Below are 21,497 nucleotides of genomic sequence, written 5' to 3' on the forward strand. Positions count from 1 at the left end.
AGCCTTTGACTGTAATTGTGCTGGCACCTGCAAGTGGCTTTGCCATGAGAGGATCGTGCCCTCTCACTAGTCCCAGGCTTAAACCTGTCCAAACGCTGTAGCCGCTCTCCACACCTACTATGTGCAAAGCTCTGTTGGAGGCTGTGCAGTTCCCAGGTCACTTGGACTCCAGTTCTGCATCTCATTTTTAGGGATCAGATCTGGGTGTGGAGTCTTTAACTTCTCTGCACTCGACTTCCCCTTCTTACACGTGGAATAACACGTGGGTGGAAGAAGGGCCCCAGCCCAGGGTCCAGGGATGAGAGAGGCACCCGGGGACAGAGCGAGGCCAAGCGCTGGCATTCACAGCCAGGCCTCCTTGCAGGACGCCAGGTAGGTCACCCCGCCCGCCCAACTGAGGCGCCAGACAGAGAACAGGCCGCTCCCCCCCCCCCCCCCCAGGGCCAGGCCAGGCTGGCGGGCAGGTGAGTGCGCACGGGCGCTCCAAATGCGTCCTTGGCGGCTGTGCGTCCACCTGGGCGACTGGTCATAGAGGCCCACACGGGGGAGGGAGGGCATCACGGACCTTAGGGGGAGCAGAGGAGGTATGGCGGTGGCAGGGGGAGAGGGGGGTAGGCGTGTCTCCCGCACACCTCTCCTCGCCTGTGCGCTCCCTCCCGTGCCCTCTGACAGGTGGTAAACAGGCAGCCTGGTCCCAGGCGGCAGTGGCAGGAGGGGCCCAGCGACTCTGGCTGCGCTGGAGGCCCCTCCCGCACCCGCGCCAGCTCCCAGGAGCCTCTGGGGGAATTGCGGGAGGGGCCTGCCCAGGTCACTGGTCTGTGATGAGTTTCGGGGGCTTAGGCGCGGGCCTAGGGCACTGCCCAGGGCATCTGGAGGGGGAGTCGGAGTCCCGGGCCACTTCCCCAGATGTCTTAAGAGACCGTATTGCAGGGTAAGAGTTTGGAATGAGGGTGAGGAAGGGGCATTCGGGGAGTTGCAGAGACAGTCACGGGGCCCCCGGAGGGTGCAGGGATACTGGGCCAAACAGCTGTCCCCAGGGATGCCGTGGAGGCGAGGGTGGGGGTGAGGGGTGGTTTAACACACGCGTACCCGCGAAGGTGGGGTTCACAGAGGATGAGAGTGACAGTCGGTGACCTCCGGAACTCCCGTGGGAGTGGGAGGGGCTCCGGGGATCCTGAGGAGCCATCTAGGTCTTCGGGGAGTGTGGGGAACTCGCTGATCTCGGAGTTTGTTTTACCAGTTCTCCCCCACCCGCCAGGAGCAGGCCGCCATGCTCCTCAGCCTGTGGGCCCCAGCGCCAGGCAGCTCCTGGCGCCCCCTGGCGGCCAGAATCGAGGCCGATGTGGCGGTGCTGGTCCGCAGGGCGGGGGCCACAATGGGTCTACACCCCAAGGACTTGCGTCATTGTTTCCCACTGGGCTATAAACCTCTAAAGAGGAGGTCTATTTTATTTGTTTTTTAAATTGTTATCTTACATTTTTATTGATTTCAGAGAGGAAGGGAGAGGGAGAGGAAGACAGAAACATCAGTGATGAGAGAGAATCATTGATTGGCCGCCTCCGGCACATCCCTTGCTAGGGATGGAGCCTGCAACCAGGGCATGTGCCCTTGATTGGGAATCAAACCCGCGAACTTTCTTTGTGCAGGCCGATGCTCTAACCACCAGTCGGGGCTATTTTATTAATATTTGAACCTAGAGCTTGTCGAGTATTAAAGCTTGCATCGGTGGGCATTATTTACATGTCTATTTTGTATTATTTTACACAACTGGTATTCAAAGATTTCCTCCCTCTAATTATTTATCTTACCTACACTTTCCACACGAGTAGGGCACAGTAACATGTACACAGTAGGCGATCAATAAATACTTGCCAAATACCGTACAAATAATGAATGCAGGGCGAGAACGGCACCACCTCTTACCACGCCTACCTCCCCGGAGGAATTACATTTCCCAGCATGCTTGGCGCTAAGTGCGTCTCTAAAGTCAAAGCGGCAACTACTTCCCACGGCCCCTGATTCGTCTTCGCGGGTAGATGCCGCAGTGCTTCATGGGAAATGTAGTTCTAGTGCCCGTCCTCCGGCCTCTGGCAAACTGAGCCCAAACTAAACTTCCCAGCAAGCAGCGCGCGGGCCTGGGAAGAGGAGCAAGATGGCGGACTCTGAAGAAGGTGTTTCGAGGACCGGGGGACCCTCTACTGCCCCAATTTCGTTTAGCTTCAGTCGTACGGCCCGAAGACGGCTGGCCGACCGGGGAGACGACCAGGGTGCGGCTTCGGAAGAGAAGGATTTCCTGAAGACCGTGGAAGGAAGGAAGCTGCAGAGGTGAACCGCTGGTTCTTTCAACCCTTGGGCATCGGTGCGGTGGGTGCGAGGGGGAGAATGCAGTCTGAGTTGACTGTCTCGGTGCCAGTGGCCTGGAAAGCCTGAGTGCCGCGTGAGGAAATTCGTGGAGGAGAGAAGGCGGGTGTGTGTAGGACAGGAGAAACTGAGCCTGATGGCCCTGGGGATGGACGAGAGAACACATCCTGAGAGGGGTTGTCTTAGGATTTGGGGGCCCTGAGGTGTGTGCGTTCTGAAAGAAGGAAAGGAGAGAATGACAGGACCCTAGTGTCTCAACTGAAATGGTGAGGCTTGTCCGGTATGGGGACGGAAGGAAGCGGCAGATTGAGGTTGGGGGAGGCCATCCTCAGGCTAATTTGGAAAGGCGGGTGTGGAGAGTCTGGACTGAAGATGGTCATTTGTGGGTCATTGTGGAAGCCATTGACTGAGGACTGATTACTGGAAGGCACAGCTAACTGTTGGGGGTGGAGGAGGGCATCCAAAGAAGGTTTTCTGGCTATATCCAGAGATGTAACTGAAGAACCAGACAGAGCCTGGCCGGTGGGCCTGTGGGTGAGTCTGGCTCTGTGTTTTCTCTGAATGAAGGGTTGTGGCTCAGCACCATTGACCGTGCTACTCTTCCGACTTAACCCCTTTGTGTTTACATTAGCGTGAAGCCCACAGAAGCCCCCAAGGAGCTCGTCATCCCTTTGATTCAGAATGACCCTCGCAGGCAGCCACTCACCCAGGCCCCTGGCCTATCCACATACGTTGAGGACATTGGGGATGGGGTGCTGACCCAGGCTGTGAAGGAGCTCATTGAGGGTGAGTGACCCCTCTTTGCCTTGCCCTGGTGAAGGAAGAACACTAGGAAAGTGGAAGGGTATGGTGGGACCTCATTGTTCCCTCCCATTCTTCCTCAGAATCCAAGAAGTCTCTGGAGGAAAGAGAGAATGCGGGTGTCGACCCCACGCTCGCTATCCCCATGATCCAGAAAGGATGCACCCCCAACGAGGAAGGGGCAGGCAGCGAGCCCCGGGCTGAGACAGTGAGCTGGCCCCTCACCCCCCTCCTGCCCCAGCTGCTCATTTCCCTATCTGCCAGGCCTTCCCTGCACAGAGCGGGGAAAGTCTGTGTGTGTCTTAGAGGCCTGCTGCCTACCCCTTCCTCCTTCCATCCTTTGGAGTGTTTGGGGAACACCAAGGGGACTGATGTAACAGGATTGGAATGAGTGAAGGGGAAGGCCATGGTGAGGACTTCGGGTTTACTCTGAATGGGATGAGAGCCATGAGAGGGCCCTGAGCAGAGAAGGGACAAGGCATGATTTGACAGGATTTCTCTGGCTGCTGCGAGCTGAACAGACTAGTAAGCAGAGATGGAAGCAAAGAGACCTACTGGCCACAGATGATGGAGACTGAGACGAGAATGTAGGAGAGAGACTTGGAAGGACAGCTAGGGTTTAATGATAATGGTAAGAGCAGGGTGAGTACTCCTAATGGCAGCAGCAACCCAGACAATGGCATTTTGGCAGCAAATCTATGTGATACGTATCCAACCTGGAGGCAAGTTGTGTGTCTGGAGTGAGTATAAAGAATTGAGGGAGCCCTAATTGGTTTGGCTCAGTGGATAGAGCGTTGGCCTGCAGACTCAAGGTTCCCAGGTTGGATTCCGGTCAAGGGCATGTATCTTGGTTGTGGACACATCCCCAGGAGGGGATGTGCAGGAGGCAGCTGATTGATGTTTCTCTCTCATTGATGTTTCTAACTCTCTATCCCTCTCCCTTCCTCTCTGTAAAAAATCAGTAAAATATATTTTTTTTAAAAGAATTGAGGGAGCCCGGCTGGCGTGGCTCAGTGGTTGAGCGTCAACCTAGGAACCAGGAGGTCATGGTTCGATTCCCAGTCAGGGCACATGTTCGGGTTGTGGCCTGGATCCCCAGTGTGGGGTGTACAGGAGGTGGCTAATCAGTGATTCTTATCATTGATGTTTCTATCTCTCTCACCCTCTTCCTTCCTCTCTGAAATCAATATATATATATTTAAATAAAAGCATTGAGGGAATTAAAAAAAAAAAAAAAGAATTGAGGGAGTGATGATGAGAGGTGAGACCATGAGAGATGAGGGTTGTGTCTACAGAAGGAACCAAGTCTGTCTTTTATACCCATAAACCTACATTTTACCTCTTCACTCACAGTTTTTTGCAGTGCCTTTTGTTGTTTTGTTTTGAAATTTTTATTTATTGATTTTAGAGAGAGAGAGGAAGGGAGAAAGAGAAAAACATTGAGTTGTTATCCCACTTATTTATGCATTCATTGGTTGATTCTTGTATGTGTCCTGACTGGGAATTGAACCCATAACTTTAGCATGGCAGGATGATGCTCTAACCAACTGAGCTACTACACCAGGGCTGCAATGCTGCTTTGAAGCGTAGTTTTCTTTCCTTCCCTTTCCTTTTTTTTTCTTTTCTTCCTTCCTTCCTTCCTTTCTTTCTTTGTTTTAATGCTCACCTGAGGATATTTTTCTACTAATTTTTAGAGAGAGTAGGAGGACAGAGAAAAACATCAATGTGAGAGAGACACATTGATTGGTTGCCTTCCCACACTCCCCAACCAAGGCTGGGGATTGAGTCTGCAGTCAAGGTACATGCCCTTGACCGGAAGCAAACCTGGGACCCTTCATTCTATAGGCCAACACTCTTTCCACTGAGTCAAACCAGCTAGGGCAGGAGCCTAGTTTTCTTACAGCCCCAGATCACCATCTCTTTTGACTGAACTGTTCTCATCAGCCTTCAGATGTCTTCTGGTTTCCCTATTATAAAAAAAAAAACAAATCAGCCGGGACCGGTTTAGCTCAATGGATAGAGTGTCGGCTTGGGGACTGAAGGGACCCGGGTTCGATTCCGGTCAAGGGCATATACCTTGGTTGCGGGCATATCCCCAGTAGGGGGTGTGCAAGAGGCAACTGATCGATGACTCTCTCTCATCGATGTTTCTAACTCTCTATCTCTCTCCCTTCCTCTCTGTACAAAATCAATAAAATATATTTAAAAAAAAAAAAAAAAAAAAAAAAAAAAACAAATCAAAAAGAAAACTTTCACTTTACTCTCCATCCTGTTCTAGCTTTGGCCTCATTTCTCTCGTTTTCCTCCTCTTGCAGTTTCATCCATCCTTCCTCTCACTCAGCCTAGAAACCTTATCATCACCTTTGACTCCCCTCTTTATCTCATACCCTATATACAATCGGTCAGCAGAATCCTATCATGTCACTTTCCAAAATACATCTAGAATCTGACCGCTTCTCCCCATCCACCACTGGCATGCTGGTCTGAACCACTAGCATCTCTTATTTGATCTATTAGTTACTCACTAGCTGATCCCCCTTGGGGCTGCCACCCTCTTGTGACTCCTGACCAGCTCTTTTAATTAATTTCTTGCCAGCCCTCTCTGCCTCTGCATCTCTGTTTCAGTCAGGTTAACTTCCATGATGGTGTTCACACCTACCACATCTTATCTGCCTCAGGGCCTTTGCATCTTCCTTCTCACATCCTCATGGCTCCCCGTTATCTCCATCTGATCTCTCCTCGCAATGTCAACTCAGTGGCACTCCCTTCTTCATCTTTCTCATGTCCTTAACCTGCGTTCCTTTTCTTCATATACCTTATCGCCACCTGACATATCATGTGTTATGTATTTTATTTCTTCTGTGTCCTATAATTTGAATATAAGCCCCACAAGGTCAGGGGTTTTTTTGTGTCTGTTTTGTTCATTGCCTTATCCCAGTACCTGGCACTGAATAGGTGCTTTGTAAATATTTGTTGAAGGACTGAACTAGAGGCGTAAAGTGAGGGATAGCAAGAGTCGATCAGAAGTTACCCTTAAGCAGATTGGAAAAGAAGCATCGAGGGTTACCCAATAAGGGATAGCAAATGCACTTCAGAGGCCTCTTAGTGTGAGCAAAGTCTGACTGTTCTTCCTCCTCCTGAACCCGCAGGTGCCCGAGGAGGCCGATTACGAGGCGGTCCCCGTGGAGGCCTATGGGCTGGCCATGTTGCGGGGCATGGGCTGGAAACCTGGCCTGGGCCTCGGTCGCACCTTCAGCCAGTGAGTTCTGGGGTAGGCCCATGGGGACAACAGACAGAATAGTAAACGGGACCCCTGTGGTGACGCCCACCCAGAACCAGCTAGGCATGGGAAGAGCACATTACCACCCTAACCAATCCAGGAGTGTCTTCCACTGCTGTTCCAAACTCCTATTTGCCCTTTGAAACTCTATGATTGGGTCCCGTTTATGGAAAGACCGCCTCTCTGGGTATCAGCTTCCTTGTCTGAGAAACAGGGGTAATAACAGCATCGAGTTCCAGATCTGCTGTGAGAAATAAGTGAACTTGTACATGTAAAGCACTCGCAGGAGATCCCGGCCCCCAATAAGCATAGACTAAACATTTGCTGTTACCGCACAGACTTACAATCCCTCCCCACAGTTCTAAACCCCAAAAACATTCTGAAAACCGAACTTGTTTTCATAAATGCTTTGGCAGCCAAGTGTGGCCTGAATTGACATTGTTTTGTAGTGTATATTCTCCTGCTTGGTATGAATATTTATATGATTTCCCTTGTAAAAAAAATATTAGTGAATTTGGTTATACTGTGGATCTTATGTAATGGGTGGCATATGTAACATGTTATTAGGTTGAATCCAATGAAATTGCCATTTCTGTAGGTCAAAACTGCTCCTACCATGAGATGGGGAAGTACACTCTTAAACATTTCGAAAGGGTGGGATTTGGATAGGGATTGGGGTGGGGGGAAAGGGAGCATTGAAGACCTTTACATAACCCCCAAGCCCATATTTTGTGCTCTCTACAGAGTGGTGAAGCCCCCTGTCGCCTCACTGAGACCTAAAGGGTTAGGGCTGGGCGCCAACCTGGCTGAGGTCCAGGCCCTGGCCCCCTCCGGCCCCCACCGCCCACCGAGGCCAGGTGAGCAAGAGAAGGATAAGGAAGACCAGCCTCAAGGACTGGTAGCTGGAGGTGCTGTGGTGGTTCTTTCTGGCCCTTTTCGAGGCCTCTATGGGAAGGTAAGGAACCGAGATGTGCCAGGAGCCAAAACAGGCAGCAGAAAAGACTGATGTGAGGGTCAGGACGGAGAAGAATTGGGTTTGGGATAGAAAGGCTGGAAGTCCTTGTCTTTTAGGCCTTATTTGGTAACTTGGGGCCACTTGCTGGGCCTTTCTGAGCCTCAGTTTCTAGCTAAGGGGGAGAGAGTGCCATATGCCACAAGTGCATAAGGATGGCCAAGCCCCACAGTCTGGTGGGGGGAACACAGGGACCCCTGGCCCAAGCCCTCAGGGGTCACAGTCTGGTGGAGGAGACACAGGGACCAGTCCCAGGCCTCACGGTCAAAGTCAGCCTTCGGATGCCAATGGCCATCCCTCAGACTCACTTCCAGGACCCGGCCTGGACCAAGCTTGGTCCCCACTCTCAGGGGTCACAGCCTGCTGGGGGAGACACGGGCAGGCCGATTAGAGGTAAGGGTGGAAAGCTTGGTCCTAGGAATGTAGGTCGAGTTCACACAACCTTTGCCTAACTGCCTCTTCCCAACACTTTAGGTGGAAGGCCTGGATCCTGACAATGCCCGGGTCATGGTTCGCTTGGCCACGGGGAGCCGCATGGTGACTGTCAGTGAGTACTGTCTACGGCCTGTCTCCCAGCAAGAATTTAGCAAGAACTCCAAGAACTCCTTGGATCCCAGTGAGTGAGCTCTTGCCTAGCTGGGGGTGAGAGGGCTTGTCTTGGGCTTGCATGGTGTGTGTGTGTGTGTGTGAGAGAGAGATCTGCAGGGGGGGGCAGCAGTGAGAGTGGAGATAGTGGTTTATTCAGTTGGGTTGAAGAAAGATTGATCTATCAATAGTAACCATGAGTCTTTTTAAAAAAATATATATTTTACTGATTCTTTCACAGAGAGGAAGGGAGAGGGATAGAGAGATAGAAACATCGATGAGAGAGAAGCATCAACCAGCTGCCTTCTGCACGCCCCCCACTGGGGATGTGCCCGCAACCAAGGCACATGCCCTTAACGGGAATCAAACCCGGGATCCTTCAGTCCCCAGGCTGACGCTCTATCCACTGAGCCACACCAGCTAGGGCTGACCGTGAGTCTTTAGCCTCTTTCTGAACTAGAATAAACGGGTGTGAAAACCATTTTCTACCCTTGGGAGGTCTATTTAGGGTGGTGAACCTCTCTTTTGCTAGGGAGTGAGAGCAGCTAGGAGTATGGCATAACCAGGGGTGGGGGAAGCATTTTAGGCATGTTGGCAGAATGGGGCAGTTTGGCAGATGGGAGGTGGGAGATGGGTGCCAGCGGGGCTCCCCAGAACTCCTAGCCCGCACCAGGCAGGCGGCTCGGGCAGGCACTGTGGGCACAGGCTGTGGCGGTTGAGAAAGGCTTCCTGATGGAGGCCGAGACAGGCGAGAGGAAGTGAAGGGCATTCTGATGACGCAGGCACAGGCATGCCTGGGAGAAGGGGCACTGAGGCAGAGGGGAGATGGTCTGAGGCTGAGGTGAGACATTGAAGGTCTTTCCTGGTTCTCCCCCTTGAACAGGCCACGCGAGCAAAACTTCCTCAGGACCGCAGAACGGAACGGCCTCGCTGGGGAAGGGTTCAGAACTTCCCAGCCGGCAGAGAGCGGAAGAGAAGCGGAGGCACCTTCCAGACCGGTGGGGCCCTGGGCATCTGGGATGGCGGAGGAAGGTAGGGGTGTGGGGAGGCTCCGGCAGTCAGAGAAGGCTTCCAGGGCAAGGCAGGTGCATGGAAGGAACTAGAAACGGTACTGTGGGTGGGCTTTACGGCATCAGCAAAGGCGGGGCGACCAGAACACACATGTGACTATGCCTGGGGTCTGCCCTGTCTCCACAGACAAGATGAGCCTCCAGCCAAGAGGGAGAAAGCAGCCTCGAGGAGGCAGCACTGGTTGCACAGGGACTTGCGCGTGCGTTTTGTGGACAAGCTGCACAAGCGCGGCCAGTATTACAACACCAAGGTAGGCACCCCAGCCCAGGTCCCCTCCCCCCCCCCCCCCAGGGACCGGGCCCCCTTCACTCACTGACATGCTCATGTCCCTGGCCCTCTCCCCAGATGATCATCGAAGATGTCCTCAGCCCAGATACTTGTGTGTGTCGGACAGATGAAGGCCAGGTCCTGGATGGTGAGTCTGAGGGATGGCCACTGGGTCATCAACATCCTGGAGGCTGATCAAGAAGGCTGTCTTAGCCCTAGCCAGTTTGGCTCAGTGGCTAGAGCATCAACCTATGGATTGAAGGGTCCCGGGTTCGATTCTGGTCAACGGCACATGCCTGGGTTGTGGGCTCAATCCCCAGTAGGGGGGTGCAGGAGGCCACCAATCAATGATTCTCTCATCACTGATGTTCCTCCCTTCTTCCCGCCCTCCCTTCCTCTCTGAAATTAATAAAAATACTTAAAAAAAAGAAAAGAAAAAGAAAGCTGTCTTACTTAGCCTGGTTGCCATGGCTCAGTGGTTGAGCATCAACCTACAAAGCAAGAGGTCACAGTTCAATTCCTGGCCAGGCACATGCCCTGGTTGTGGGTTGTGGGCTCGATTTCCATTGGGGAGCATGCTGGAGGCAGCTAATCGATAATTTTCTCTTATCTTTGATCTTTCCCTCTCTCCCTCCCTCCCTCCCTCTCCCTCTCCCTCTCCCTCTCCCTCTCCCTCTCCCTCTCCTCTCCCTCTCCCTCTCCCTCTCCCTCTCCTCTCCTCTCCCTCTCCCTCTCCCTCTCCCTCTCCTTCTCCCTTTCCCTCTCCCTCTCCCTCTCCCTCTCCCTCTCCCTCTCCCTCTCCCTCTCCCTCTTCTCCTCTCCTTTCCTCTCTGAAATCAATAAAAATGTATTCTTTTAAAAAGGCTGTCTTAAACCAAAAGCCTGTCCAGGCAAAAGCGGGGAGGTTGGGCAGAGTTGGAGTTTTTTGCAAGGCCCCACATTCTCTAACACGATGTCAGATACTTCTCTGAGCCCCGCTTTCCACGTCTGCAAAAGCAGCCTGGAAATGACCCATTTCTTCCTGTTGTGACTGATGCTTTATGTGGGAGGGTTTTGAATACCCCATGCAGGGCAGGGTTTAAGCATGGCCATAGTATGCAATGTCCTGTTACCACCACCACCCGTCATCACCGTATGTAAATGCTCCCTTTAGTACAGCTATTGCTAGGAACTGCTCTTAGGTTTCCTCGTCTGTGAAACGGGTGTAGTAGGACTCCCATCAGCCAACAGGGTACAGGCGGCTCCATAGAATCCATGAAAGACCCTTCTGACAGAACCCTGGCTGGGCTGGCCCTTGACTGCAGACCTCACTCGCCTTTCCTTCTCTGCAGGGATCAGGGAAGACATGCTCGAGACTCTCATCCCCAAGGTCCAGGGCAAACGGGTGATGGTGGTGCTGGGGCCACAGGCTGGAAGGGTGAGTCCTGGACCTGGAAGGGGCAGTGGGAGCAAGGGCTGGGGCAAGGGATGTCCCAGGGTCTGAGCTGGCCTGGCTGACGTCAACTGTCCCTCTAGGTGGGCCGCCTGCTGAGCTGGGACAGAGAGCAGAGCCAGGCTGTGGTGCAGCTTCGGAGAGAGAATCGGGTGTTGGAGCTTCACTACGATGCTGTCTGCGAGTACATAGGCCCCGATGACTCCGATGAAGACTGACCCATGGACCCGATCCACTCCCCAGGTGCCACTTACTGTTTTTTTGTTTGTTTTTTCAGTTTTTAAAAAATATAGTTTATTGATTTTTTACAGAGAGGAAGAGAGAGGGATAGAGAGTCAGAAACATCGATGAGAGAGAAACATCGACCAGCTGCCTCCTGCACACACCCCACTGGGGATGTGCCCGCAGCCAAGGTACATGCCCTTTACCGGAATCAAACCTGGGACCTTTCAGTCCGCAGGCCAACGCTCTATCCACTGAGCCAAACTGGTTTCAGCTGTTTTGTTTTGTTTTTAATAAATCTTTATTGTTCGGATTATTACAATTGTTTCTTGCCATCCCCCATAGCTCCCATCCACCTGGTCCCCACTCCACCCTCTGCCCTTACCCCCCCCCCCCCTTCGTCCTCATCCATAGGTATATGATTTTTGTCCAGCCACTTATTGTTTAGTGTTGGTTTTTGTTTTGTTTTTCAGTTCCCAGTTCTGTACATTGTCAGAAGCCTGCCTTTGTCACTGCTTTGTCCTGCCTTGCAGTTCAGCCCTGGGACAGGGACAGGGCATGAAATGGATGGACCAGAGGGAGGCTGGACACAAACCTAGTATTTATCAGCACTTCGTGTAAAATAAAAAGCATTTCAAATACTTAGATGAAAAGCTCATCAGTGGTATGCCGAGCAGTGAGTGGAGGTGGGAGGGGCGCCGAGGCGGGGACCACTTCATTTTTCAGCCCTACCGCCCTGCTTGGGCTGCCAGACCAGTGAAAGGATCCATTCGCTCACGAACTCACTCAGAACACAGAAGCTATGACATCTGTCCCCTAAGCAGACACCGTGGAGTCTGGAACACCACATCTCCGGACAGTTGTCTGAGCAGGAAACCTAGCAGTGGCTCTGCTTCTCATCTTGGTTCACAGCATAACTTGAGTCCAATGATGGCAGTGAAGAGGAACGGAAGCATCTACCCATGAATGGGATATGTTAGCCCTCCTTTCCAAAAGAAGCAGTTATGTTTTTTAAATATATTTTATTGATTTTTTTACAAAGAGGAAGGGAGAGGGATAGAGAGAAACATCGAGAAACATCTATCAGCCGCCTCCTGCACACCTCCCACTGGGGATGTGCCCGCAACCAAGGTACATGCCCTTAACTGGAATCGAACCCGGGACCCTTGAGTCCGCAGGCCAGTGCTCTATCCACTGCACCAAATCGGCTTCGGCGGAGCCAATTATTTTCATGGAACCCATTTTAGTTCCAAAACTTTGGCTTGAAGTTAAAAAATCTTTTTTTTTTTTTTTTTAGCATATTATGCTTTTTAAAATTACTATTATTATAAAGTATCCATTTTTGAGAGAGGCCTATAGATTAAATTTTTTAAATCTATTTTGTTGATTTTTTTACAGAGAGGAAGGGAGAAGGATAGTTAGAAACATTGATCAGCTGCCTACTGGGGATGTGCCCGCAACCAAGGTACATGCCCTTGACCGGAATTGAACCTGGGACCCTTGAGTCTGCAGGCCGATGCTCTATCCACTGAGCCAAACTGGTTAGGGCTAAAAAATCTTTTGCCTTGCGGCTGGGTAGCTCAGTTGGTTAGAGTCATCCCAATAGGCCAAGGGTTTTGGTTTCATCCTGGTTAGGCACAGAAAAGAATCAACCAGTGAATACATACATAAGTGGAACAACAAATCGATGCTTCTCTCTCCCTTACATTCTTTCTAAAAAAATAAAATAAAAACTGAGAAGGGCTCTGTCACAGGTAGAATGTAGTTGCTCCAGGTAACTGGATTCTCAAAAAGGTTATTGTCAGAGTCCTCAAACTTTTCTGTTTAATAGTCTGAGATACAAAATCAACAAGGGAAGTCAGAGTTTAGGCACAATTGCTTTTTTTTTCTTTTTAAAAAATTATTGAGCCCTAGCCAGTGTGGCTCAGTGGATAGAGCGTCACCTGCAGACTAAAAGGTCTCAAGTTTTATTCCGGTCAAGGGCCCATGCCCAGGTTATGGGCTCGATCCCCAGTGGGAGACTTGTAGGAGGCGGCCCATCCATGATTCTCTCATCATGGGTGTTTCTATCTCTCCCTCTTCCTTCCTCTCTGAAATCAATAAATATATATTTTTTAAATTGTTGATTTTAGTAACATCAATTTGTTATTCCATGTATTTATGCATTCATTGATTGATACATGTGCCTGAGCAGGGATGAAACCCAAAAGCTTGGCCTCTCAGGATGACTATCCACCTGAACTACTACCCATCCAGGGTGGCACAATTGTTTCTAAATCGTCCCCAGTCACTAAGCCATAGATGTAATAAATAGGATTTGAGTTAGATCTAGGCCAGTGGTCAGCAAACCGCGGCTCGAGAGCCACATGTGGCTCTTTGGCCCCTTCAGTGTTCTAACGCCACTTCTTCAAAATGGACTCGCCCACGCTGAAAACCAACTTCTGCGCATGGGCCACAAAGCTCCAGTCACACTGTACATGCGTGCCCAAACGTATTTTGTGGAGGAGCCATACTCAAGGAGCCAAAGAGCCACATGTGGCTCGCGAGCCGCAGTTTGCCGACCACTGATTTAGGCCACTGGTACAAAGTCCTGGTGGGTCAGAATGTGGCACAGTGCTGGAGAACTTAAAACACTCCTAGAGCAGGATGGCGAAGCAGTTGCTGTCCCCACTGCCAAGCAATGGCAGCCTGCTGTTCAGAACCACAATGAGAATAGCCATGTGCTCCTAAGGTAAGAGATGATTACGGAACCTTCCAGTATTTACTAACCCCAACATGAAGCACACTTGCACAGACTGACTTTTTTGTCATTCCCTGATTCCAGAACTCGTCTGTTTTCAAGATTGGCCGAACAGGCTTGTTAAGGGAGATAGCAGGCACAAACCCTACTCCTAGTTCACCCCTCTCCGGTCATTGTGAGTGCAGGCACTACCCCTGGAATTCCAGGCTCAGTAGTATTTTTAATCCGGGGAAGGGTTGGGATTTTAGAGTTTGAGGGCTCTCTGACAATAACCTTTTTGAGAATCCAGTTACCTAGAGCAACCAAATTCTACCTGAGACAGAGCCCTTCTCAGTTTTTAATAAGCTTGGCAGAGCCAGACAGTGCTCTAACCAAAGGCCCTACCCAGCCAGGCCTTCAGAGCTTTTCAAACTCCCCTCTGGACATTCTGTTCCCTAGCTCTCACTTTCATGTTTATTGGTCAAACTCTTGTTTGCTCTAACTCTTACCACCAATTTGGCATGTCCAGTACTCAGCTTCCTCTGTTATGTGTGCTTCACCCAGTCAAGAAGGCCTACTCCTTCCTCCAAATCACAATAAATCCATCTTTTCTTTTTAATTGATTTTTTACAGAGAGGAAGGAAGAGGGTTAGAAAGCTAGGAACGTCGATGAGAGGGGAAAATCAGCTGCCTCCTGCACACCGCCCACTGGGGATGTGCCCGCAACCAATGTACGTGCCCTTGACCGGAATGGAGCCTGGGACCCCCCAGTCCGCAGGCCGACATTCTATCCACTGAGCCACACCGATTTCGGCAATAAATCCATCTTGGTAACACCCTTGAGAAGGGCTCAGATCTCCCTGTGTCTGCCCTGCAACATGGCATAACCTGGCAGTTGTGGACAATCCCTCCAACTCCTCCATGCACCGTGATACTTAAAATAGATCTTTCATCAGATTCTGATTTCCTGGAGTTAACATTTCTCCCAAGCCTGCCGTTGAAAACGGGGCCTAAAGTTAGTGAGTACTGCCTTGTGTCCAGAATGCCTAGCTACTCTGCCTCAGCCTTCACTCTTGCCCTCACAGAGCCTTGAGGTTACACAGAGGTGAGAGTTTAGGGCCGCCTCAGTTCTTTTCTGGGTGTGCTTACAGCACTGCGCATGCACCTGCACCTGTCCTTCCAGATCCCCAGGAATATATCAGAACTTTTAAAAAAAAAATTATGTATTGACTAGAGAGAGAAAAACATTCATATGTTGTTCCACCTATTTTTTCATTCATTGGTTGGTATCTTGGATGTGCCCTGACTGGGGATCAAATGCATAATCTTGGCATAGCCGGACAGTGCTCTAACCAAAGGCCCTAACCAGCCAGGGCTGCAGAGCTTTTCAAATCCCCCTCTGGACATTCTATTCCTTGGCTCTTACTTTCATGTTTATTGTTCAACCTCTTGTTTGCTCTAACTCTTATCACCACTGCAGGCAACTGCGGAGTTAAACAATGACCACCAACTGTTTTGAAATGGCTATGCAAACAGTTCTGAGTCAGGTCAAACAAAGATGAGCTCTGTAAGGGGAAGTGTCTCAGGAACTGCCTTGCAGGTGACAATTATCTGGGTCTCACGCCCACTAGGATGGCTTGTATTTTAAAAAAGAGAAGTGAAACCGGTTTGGCTCAATGGATAGAGCGTCGGGTCTGTTCGATTCCCATCAAGGGCATGTACATTGGTTGCGGGCACATCCCCAGTAGGGGTGTGCAGGAGGCAGCTGGTCAATGTTTCTCTCTCATCGATGTTTCTAGCTCTCTATCCCTCTCCCTTCCTCTCTGTAAAAAATCAATAAAAAACAAACAAACTATATATATATATATATTGCAATATATATATATGAAGTGTTGGTGAGGATGTGAGAAATTGGAACCTTTTCGAACTATTGGTTGGAATATAAAATGGTGCAGCTGCTATGGAAAATAGTATGGCATTTCCCCCCCAAATTAAAAAAAGAAAAACCACAGAATTACTATTTAATCCATCAATTCCACTTCTGGATATATAGTCAGAAGAATTGATTTTGCACATCCATGCTCATTAGAAGCATTATTCACAATAGCCAAAAGGTGGAAGCAATCCAGTGCCCATCAGTAAATAAGCAAATTATGGCATCTATATATATAAAAGCCTACCCAAGACTGGTTTGGCTTAGTGGATAGAGCACATGTGTCAAACACAAGGCCCGCGGGCCAAATCCGTCCCGCCAGGCCTTGCAATGTGGCCCGCACCGCGCTGTCATCACTGCACTCCGCTGCGTTTCCATCACAATGACAGTTTATGACTGTTCAGTAAACCATTCGGCCCGCGATTTAGGCTGGATTTTAGATTTTGGCCCCTTCTCTGATTGAGTTCGACACCCCTAGGATAGAGCATCAGCCTGCGGACTGAAGGGTCCTGGGTTTGATGCTGGTCAAGGGCATGTACCTTGGTTGCAGGCACATCACCAGTAGGGGGTGTGCAGGAGGCAGCTGGTCGATGATTCTCTCTCATCGATGTTTCTAGTTCTCTATCCCTCTCCCTTCCTCTCTGTAAAAAAAATCAATAAAATCTGCTGGGACCGGTTTGGCTCAGTGGATAGAGCGTCGGCTTGGGGACTGAAGGGCCCCGGGTTCGATTCCGGTCAAGGGCATGTACCTTGGTTGCAGGCATATCCCCAGTAGGGGGTGTGCAAGAGGCAGCTGATCGATGACTCTCTCTTATTGATGTTTCTAGCTATCTCTCTCCCTTCCTCTCTGTACAAAAATCAATAAAATATATTTTTAAAAATCAATAAAATCTATAATATATATATATTTTAAAAAGCCTAAGCAACCAGAACAACTGGAATGGCGGGTCGTTATGAAGCACACTGACCACCAGGGGGCAGATGCTCAATGTAGGAGCTGCCCCCTGGTGGTCAGTGCACTCCCACAGCCGGCCAACATCCAACCATTCCTCTCCCCTGCCAGCAGGCCTGGCCAGCAGGTGACAGGAATGCCCTGGCCAGCAGCTGAAAGGCCCTGATCAGCCCTGATCACTGGCCAGGCCTAAGGATCCACTCATGTATGAATTTCATGCACAGGCCCTCTAGTAGACAAAATAAACAAAAAAAAAGGGAGAAATGTGGTAATACATGCAAGGTTATTTACCTTTTAAAAGGAAGGAAATTCCAATTAAAAATAAATAAAAGGAAGGAAACTCCAACACATGCTGCAATACAGATGAACCTTGAAGATATTTTGCTAAGTGGTATAAGCCAGTCCCAAAAAGACAAGTTTTGTGGTATCTAGAGTAGTCAAATTCATAAAAATGTAAAGTAGAGGGTTCCAGTGGCAGTGACTGTAGCACATGGCGACCCTAGGACATCCTGCTCAGGAGACACCAGCAGCCCCAGCCCTAGGACACCCCGTGTGCAGTGACACCTCCAGGGTGAAGGCAATGCAGCTTCTATGAAGCAAAGGAAGAAGAAAAGCCAGATCGGGACCTCTGTGTCGAATGGAGCTGGAAGGCCTGCTAAAAGCCGGCCCCAGAGGAATCCCCTCCAAGTCCGGAGGCCCAGGCAGAGTAGCTGGCTCAGGAACTGGCCTGGTGCATGCAGTAACTGGAACTGGGCCTCAAGATGCAGAGACCCAGCCCGAAACAGAAAGAGCAGGCCATTGGGGCAATCCGGACCCTCCACAGCTAAAGAATCCCTCTGCCCAGGAGGAGGCAGCAGATACGCTCCTTGTTTGGGGATTACAGGGTTCAGATGGAAGCCCAGTGGCGTGAAGCCCTGCGGGCTCTCAAGACAGCAGCCCACGTGCAGCCTGCAGGTGAGGCCACCAGAAAGAAGAGCTGCAGGCCCTGCCTAGAAAGGGTAACCAAGGCCACATTCCAGATGAAGAGTCTAGGTTCCATTTCTTTTAGTCTCTGCTCTCATCCTGCAACTGCCCCTCGCCCTCCAGGGTGTAGGGGTTTGCCTGGACTGTACTTAGTAGGAGGAATGTGGGGTAGGTCTGTGTGTGGAGAGTCAGTTAACCTGGTGCCATGGCTGCTGGGCAGATGTGAGGCCAGCATACTGAATACTGTCTGACAAGCACAAGACCCCATTGGTAGGTTTTCAGATTAATGGTTCCTGCTACTAGAAGAAGACTATCCATTTAAAGGGCTTCTGCATGCCGAAACCAGTTTGGCTCAGTGGATAGAGCATCAGCCTGCGGACTGAAAGGTCCCAGGTTCGATTCCGGTCAAGGGCATGTACCTTGGTTGTGGGCACGTCCCTGGTGGGGGTGTGCAAGAGGCAGCTGATTGATGTTTCTCTCTCATTGATGTTTCTAACTATCCCTCTCTTTTTCTCTCTGTGAAAAATCAATAAAATATACTTAAAAAAAAATAAAAGGCCAAAATCGGTTTGGCTCGTACGTTGGTTGCAGGCACATCCCCGGTAGGGGGTGTGCAAGAGGCAGCTGGTCGATGTTTCTCTCTCATTGACGTTTCTAGCTCTCTATCTCTCTCCTTTCCTCTCTGTAAAAAATCAATAAAATATATTTAATAAATAAATAAATAAATAAATAAATAAATAAATAAAAGGCTTCTGCAGTCAACTGAAGTGTCAGCATGTGGCAGGAATGTCTTGCTCAGTTCTCAGGGTGAGACCATGTGGCTGAGGGTGCTGGGGAAGCTGCCTAATTGCACATTGGTGCTCACTTAGGAAAGGCATGCTGTTATACAGAATGGTGCTTAAGGAAAAAATAGTAACAATAAAAACAGAAAGAAACAAAACAATAACAATGTAAAGTACAATGATAGTTGCCAGGAGTTAGGGGAGAGGGAAATGGAAGTTGTTTAATGGGGATAGAGTTTTGCAAGATGAAGTTCTGGAGATTGGAGGCAGAACAATGTACCTGGTAAATATCCTTAACACCACTGAAGTGTACACTCAAAAATAGTTAAGATGGTAAATTTTATGTAATGTGTATGTCATTACAATTAAAAGTACATGAGTCTAGCCAGTGTTGTTCAGTGGTTGAGCATTACTAATGAACCAAGTGATCCTCAGTATGATTCATGGTCAAGGCACACCCTGGGTTGCAGACTATCCTCAGTGGGGGCATGGCATGTAGGAGGCAGCTGATCAATGGTTCTCTTTCATTATTGAGATTTCTCTTTTTCAAATATATTTTATTGATTTTTTTACAGAGAGGACGGGAGAGGGAAGAGTTAGAAATATCTATGAGAGAGAAACATCTATCAACTGCCTCCTACACACTCCCTACTGGGTATGTGCCCACAACCAAGGTACATGCCCTTGACCAGAATTGAACCTTGGACCCTTCAGTCCGCAGGCCAACGCTCTATCCACTGAGCCAAACCAGTTAGGGCTCATCATTGAGATTTCTATCTCTCTCCCTCTCCCTTCCTCTCTAAAACCAATAAAAATCTTTAAAAATAAAAATTGTACAATTAAATGTTTTTTTTAGTATACTTAGAGTTATACAAACATCATCACAATCAGTTTTAGAACACTTTCATAATCCTGTTAACATTAAAAAAAACTTTGAAACTTGTAAAGAACTTTCATGAGTTTATTTGAGCCAAACATAGGCTGGGAAGCAGAACCTCAAGATATCGAGATAATGCTCCAGAGAATGGCGGGTTACATTTGTATTTATACATTGCAATCAAAGGAGTTACATTTGTATTTATACATTGCAATCAAAGGAGTTACATTTGTATTTATACATTGCAATCAAAGTTGGGACAGAGGTGAGTTACATGAAATTCATTGGTGATATATTAAGGAGGTGAGATAAAACAAAGAGGGGGTGAAGAGGGAGGGACCCTGGGTTTGGATAAAAGGTAAAATGATGGACACATACTTAGGTGAGTGCAGGAACAGTTAACATGATAATGAAGGAATTTAAAAGGGGAAGTTATAAGTTACCTAGACATTTCAAGGGTATGTTATCATAGATGTAAAAAGACAGGCTCAGTTAAGGTAAAGGTTGACCTTGTCAGTGAAGATACTGGCCTAGGATGTAACTGCCCACCATAACTGCATTTAGAGTTTAATTTCAGACCATCCTTTGTGGTTACCTTAAGTCTCTGAGTTTGCAAGACTGCCAGGCAGGCCTCCCCTGAGCCTGTCAGGTCAGCATGTGGCCCCTTTCATCCACAACCCTCAAAAGAAACCCCATACTTCTTTTCAATCTTTGCCCTTTTTCTTCCTCCTCCTACCTCAGCCCCAGGCGACCACTAATCTTTTTGTCTCTATGGATTTGCCTATTCTGCACACTTCATACAAATGGAGTCATACATGTGAGGTTCATGGCGCAAAGAACAAAGACAGAGTCCAGACCAGTCAAAAGGAAGTTTAATCTTGCACACCTGGGCGAGGCTCACCAGTCCTAGGTTAGGGCTGAAGAAGTCATGCTGGGCAGGAGCTGAGGTTCAGTGAGGGTAGAGGACCATGAGCTGAAGACAGGTGGAATTTCTGCTGCGGGCAGGGGTTCCAGGAATGGAACCAATATCTGTGCCAACATTTGCCTGGAGCACTGGTCCATCATGGGCTCCAGGAAGGAACCAGCATTTGTGTCGCCATCTGTCTGTCGCACTAGTCTGTTATCTGTATCACCATCGGTTGCATACGTGGCTTCTGGAATTCCTCTGACATAACAATACAATATGCAAGTGGTCCTTTGTGACTGGCTTCTTTCACTTAGCATACTGTTTTCAAGGCTCTTGCCATTGTTTGAGATGACAGAGACAGGAGGGTACTTGAGCCACGGAAATTGCAGAGAACTGTTTGGATGGTCTACATTTGAGATGCCTTGAGACATCCATGTAAACATGACAAACAGGCCATAGCATATATGAGTCTACTGTTCAGGAGAGGTCTGGCGTAGAGGCCTAAATTAGTAGCCCCCCCCCCCCCCAAAAAAAACGGCAATAATTAAGGCTATGATACAAGATGAAGTCACTTAAGTAGACAATATTGTCTACAAAATTAAGGAGGCCAGGATCATCCCAAGGATACACTAATATTTGGAAATTGGATCAAGATGATTAGCCAGAGATGTCAGAGAAACCCAAGAGAGTTGAGAGGAGACTGTGGAATGTGCTGGGAGATCACAGGAAGGATAGGGAAGTAAATGCTGCTTTGGCAAGATTATTATTCATTGGTGATCTGGTTGAGCCATCTCAGAGATATGGGAGTGACAGAAGCCAAACTGAATTAAGTTAAATATGATCTGGGACATGAAGAAATATAGCATGAAGAAGGCTAGAAGACTGGCTTTGTTAAGGAGCATAGCAATGGAGTCCTCCATGGATGTTGACAACACAGTACATGAAAGCAGCTGGCCACACTGCTACATTTAATCCATGGAATGCCATGAATCAGCTTAAAAGGATAAATAAAACAGATGTCCACTATATATAAATAACTTTTTAAAGAGACAGACAGACACATTGACTTATTGTCCCACTTATTTATGCACACTCGTTGGTTGATTCTCATATGTGCCCTAAACCGGGACTGAACCCGTAACCTTGATGTAATGGGAAGACGCTATAACCAACTGAGCTATCTGGGGAAGGCAAAACACCATTTTCATTTTGTAAATAAAGAGCTGGGTGGGAGAATTCCACCCTGGGTTTCTCTCTAGGGTGGATAGTCTCAGCTTTCAAGGTCTCTAAGACCGCCTGTCTCCGCCCAAGGGTCCCCACCCTGTCTTCTCTC

At 49.1% G+C, this 21,497-nt stretch overlaps 1 protein-coding gene and 1 pseudogene across 3 annotated transcripts; both read left to right on the forward strand.

Annotated features, from left to right (window-relative positions):
- The first annotated feature begins 2,114 nt into the window (after nt 1–2,114).
- GPKOW (G-patch domain and KOW motifs) lies at nt 2,115–11,676 on the forward strand. Of its 3 annotated transcripts, none has more exons than XM_036460683.2 (12): nt 2,115–2,325; nt 2,993–3,147; nt 3,246–3,370; nt 6,312–6,421; nt 7,187–7,397; nt 7,929–8,070; nt 8,923–9,124; nt 9,237–9,360; nt 9,456–9,525; nt 10,709–10,794; nt 10,893–11,073; nt 11,490–11,676. In XM_036460683.2, the coding sequence occupies exons 1-11, from the start codon at nt 2,153–2,155 to the stop codon at nt 11,025–11,027; spliced, it is 1,533 nt and encodes a 510-aa protein (XP_036316576.1). In that variant the 5' UTR covers nt 2,115–2,152; the 3' UTR covers nt 11,028–11,073; nt 11,490–11,676. The 3 variants fall into 3 exon arrangements, with proteins under 3 accessions (XP_036316576.1, XP_036316577.1, XP_036316578.1); XM_036460684.2 differs by having other exon boundaries at nt 10,893–11,052; nt 11,457–11,502; XM_036460685.2 differs by lacking the exon at nt 11,490–11,676 and having other exon boundaries at nt 2,117–2,325; nt 8,923–9,037; nt 10,893–11,149.
- A 5,324-nt stretch (nt 11,677–17,000) lies between these two features.
- LOC118731823 lies at nt 17,001–18,011 on the forward strand (annotated as a pseudogene).
- Nucleotides 18,012–21,497: the final 3,486 nt, after the last annotated feature.

The sequence above is a fragment of the Pipistrellus kuhlii genome, unplaced genomic scaffold (assembly GCF_014108245.1).
Source record: "Pipistrellus kuhlii isolate mPipKuh1 unplaced genomic scaffold, mPipKuh1.p scaffold_m20_p_32, whole genome shotgun sequence".
In the NCBI taxonomy this organism is placed as follows: domain Eukaryota; kingdom Metazoa; phylum Chordata; class Mammalia; order Chiroptera; family Vespertilionidae; genus Pipistrellus; species Pipistrellus kuhlii.